This window comes from Lacerta agilis, chromosome 4, assembly GCF_009819535.1.
Source record: "Lacerta agilis isolate rLacAgi1 chromosome 4, rLacAgi1.pri, whole genome shotgun sequence".
NCBI lineage: Eukaryota > Metazoa > Chordata > Lepidosauria > Squamata > Lacertidae > Lacerta > Lacerta agilis.
The window spans coordinates 6,360,086-6,363,909 of NC_046315.1; the positions used below are offsets into that span (position 1 = coordinate 6,360,086).

The window sequence follows — 3,824 nt, forward strand, 5'->3', positions numbered from 1 at the left end:
TACTGTCTTTACCGCTTTGATTTTGTAGTGACTGAGTCTCCTTATACCTCTTCAAAAATATAGAAATGCCAGCTTTCCTTAAGTTTTCCCCAATCTCTCTTCTAATTTCTTCCTAAAAAACTAACCAACTTGATAGCAATCACATAACACACTGACAAAAGTCAAACTAAGCAAGCTGTGCTTTTTTTCTGGTTATTTGGCTATAACGTTTGATAGAAGATGGGTAATTGAACAAACTTTGTTGGATTGCATTCTTGATTAAATTATTTTCACACAGTTATATAATTTTATATTACTCCAAAAGACGTGGTGTTATGAGCCATCAAACCTCTGAAATACACTTTCCCAAAAGGCTTCCACAATTTGGACCACTACTATATATCAAGCAAAGCAACATTCAACAACTCATCAGAATCTAATACTAAATATGGTAGTTAATGACAAACAACACAGGTAATAAACACACACCCAACTCCCTTCAGTTCTTCTCCATTTGTTCCTGAGGCTCTAATCCCTTTTTGTTTCCATTTCAGACTGTGATGAATCGGAAATCATGACCAAAGCTGACCACAATAAAATCCCCAGAGAGGAGAAGCCATGTAAAAATTTGGAGTGTGCAGAAAGCTGCAGTCAGAGCCCCCATTCCACTTCCCATCAACAAAATCTCCCTGGAAAGAAACTCTATCAGTGCATGGAATGTGGAAAGAGCTTCAGTCAGAGCTCCAATCTCACTTCCCATCAGAGAATCCATACAGGGGAGAAACCCTATCAGTGTGTGGAATGTGGAGCGAGCTTCAGTCAAAGCGCCCATCTCACTTCCCATCAAAGAATTCATACGTGGGAGAAACCCTATCAGTGCTTCGAATGTGGAAAGAGCTTCAGTCATAGCTACTCTCTCACTTATCATCAAAGAATTCATACAGGGGAGAAACCCTATCAGTGCGTGGAATGTGGAAAGAGCTTCAGTAAGAAGTACAGTCTCACTTCCCATCAAAGAATTCACACAGGGGAGAAACCCTATCAGTGCGTGGAATGTGGAAAGAGCTTCAGTCAGATCGCCCATCTCACCTCCCATCAAAGAATTCATACAGGGGAGAAACCATATCAGTGCTTCGAATGCAGAAAGAGCTTTAGGAATAGCTCCTCTCTCACTTCCCATCAAAGAATTCATACAGGGGAGAAACCCTATCAGTGCTTCGAATGTGGAAAGAGCTTCACTGATAGCTCCTCTCTCACTTCCCATCAAAGAATTCACACAGGGGAGAAACCCTATCAGTGCGTGGAATGTGGAAAGAGCTTCAGTAGGAAAGACCATCTCACTTCCCATCAAACAATTCACACAGGGGAGAAACCCTATCAGTGCTTCGAATGTGGAAGGGGCTTCAGTCAGAGCGCCCATCTCACTTCCCATCAAAGAATTCATACAGGGGAGAAACCTTATCAGTGTGTGCAACGTGGAAAGAGCTTCAGGAGTAAGGACAATCTTACTTCAAATCAAAGAATTCACACAGGGGAGAAACCCTATCAGTGCTTCGAATGTGGAAAGCTTTAGTCACAGCCAAAGTTTCATTTCCCATCAAAGAATTCATACAGGGGAGAAACCCTATCAGTGTGTGGAATGTGGAAAGAGCTTTAGACGCAGCGACAGTCTCACTTCCCATCAAAGAATTCACACAGGGGAGAAACCATATCAGTGGTTCGAATGTGGAAAGAACTTCAGGAGGAGCTGCGATATCACTTCCCATCAAAGAATTCATACAGGGGAGAAACCCTATCAGTGCTTCGAATGTGGAAAGAGTTTTAGTCACAGCCACAGTCTCACTTCCCATAAAAGAATTCATACAGGGGAGAAACCATATCAGTGCTTTGAACGTGGAAAGAGCTTCACTGAGAGCTCCAAACTCACTTCCCATCAAAGAATTCATACAAGGTAGAAACCATATAAGTGCTTCGAATGTGGAAAGAGCTTCAGTCAGAGCTCCCATCTCACTTCCCATCAAAGAATTCATAAAAGAGAGAAACCCTATCAGTGTGTGGTGTAGGGAATTGGAGCAAACTCTTAAAGGCCTAGGGATCTCCCCCCCCCCCATTTTTTTTGAGGAGGTGTGGCTTTTGCCCACTCGTTATGGAGATGTTTAACTGCGGGAGAGAGAGAAAGGGTTTATTGACTGACCAATAAGAAAGCCCAGGGGTGGAACCTAACTATTTAAGGCTCAACATAGGGATTTTGGCAATTAGTTGGGTTGGTTTCTCCCACCCACCCCCTTTTTGTTTTCTTTTTAATCCAAGCTTTTATTGATAATAATAATTATAAATTAATAATTCCCTAACATAAAATATTATACCTAAATTACAACAACTACATAATCATACGCTTCTAAAAGCCACCACCCACCCTCTACTTCCAGCCACAGCAAATTGACTTTATATTTCTTTATACCCTTTTTCCTTGCATTCCTTTGTAGATTATATTTGTTATATTCTGGTTTTTCCTTTTTTGGTTTTGTTATTGCTTACATTGTTTATTCTAAGCCTATTAGCATGTCGTTTTTAGAACAATATTTTGACATATAATCTTCGAAATACTTCCACTCCATTCTTAACTTTTGATTTGATTGGTATCTTATAATTGAGGTTAATTATGCCTATTCTATATACTCACTTAATTTGCAAATCCACTCTTCTTTTGCTGTTATTTCCTGAGATTTCCATTGAGTGGCAATCACTACCCTAGCAGTTGTTGTTGCATACAAAACGATTGTTTTTTTCATAAGTGGTATATCTTTGCCCACCAGCCCTAACAGATAAGCTTCGGGATTTTTTATCAAGTGGATTTTTAACATTTTCTTAAGTTCCTCATGTAGTATTATTATTATTTCCTTGCAACCTCATCACTTTTGAATTGTCGTTCCAGGTTCCTTGTTACATTTCCAACAAAGGTTGGATTTTAATTTATAAATTTTGGCAAGTTTGACTGGTGTTAAATACCAGTTAAATACCAGTTTGGCCAAACTGCGGAAGGTAGTGAAGGATTGGGGTGCCTGGCGTGCTCTGGTCCATTGGGTGACGAAGAGTCGGACATGACTGAACGACTGAACAACAACAACAACAAAAAATACCAGCTGTAAAACATTTTAACAAAGTATTCCTTTATTGTGTAGCAGGCGGTAAACGGTAAAGCAAATATCCCATTGTTCTCCAATTGTTCTAAATATATAGTGTGGCCGATGTCTTGTGCCCATTTGACCATTGTTTCTTTTACTTCTTCATCCATTAAAGTATAGTCCAATAATAGAGTGTAATTTTTTGATAATAATTTCTCATTGTTTTGTAGTATAATGGTGCTAAATTGCGATTGTTCTTTAGCAAAACCTTTTCTTTGGTCTGCATTAAACGCGCTTTTTAATTGTATATATTGCCAATTATCCATCCCACATTGTTATAATTCTTCATATGTTTTGAATTTTAACTTTCCTTGGTCTTCCAATATTTGTCTATATGTTGCCCAGTTTGGATTCATATTGGGTTTTTTAACTGCATGGGATTCTAATGGAGCGATTCATAAAGGGATTTGTAGCTCTTATAGCTGTTTATTTTTATTGCAAACTTTAAACAATGAATTTCTAAGTATATGATTTTTGAAGCCATTATGTACCTTTACCTTCTCGTACGCTAGGTAGGCGTCCCATCCATAACTGTTGTTGAAACTTCCTAGATTTAAAATACTGGTGTTTTCCACTATAATCCATTCTTTTAGCAACGCCAGACTTTCTGCTTCATAGTATAATTTTAAATTGGGTAATGCCAGTCCTCCTCTCTCCCTT

General features: G+C 38.8%; 1 protein-coding gene across 1 annotated transcript; it reads left to right on the plus strand.

Annotated features, from left to right (window-relative positions):
- Positions 1-673: 673 nt before the first annotated feature.
- Positions 674-2,042, plus strand: LOC117045041 (zinc finger protein 135-like; the record flags this gene model as incomplete). The annotated part of the gene is given in 2 exon segments (XM_033145827.1): positions 674-1,447; positions 1,779-2,042. Coding segments are annotated over 2 exon segments (1,038 nt in total), but the record flags the coding sequence as incomplete, so codon positions are not given.
- Positions 2,043-3,824: the final 1,782 nt, after the last annotated feature.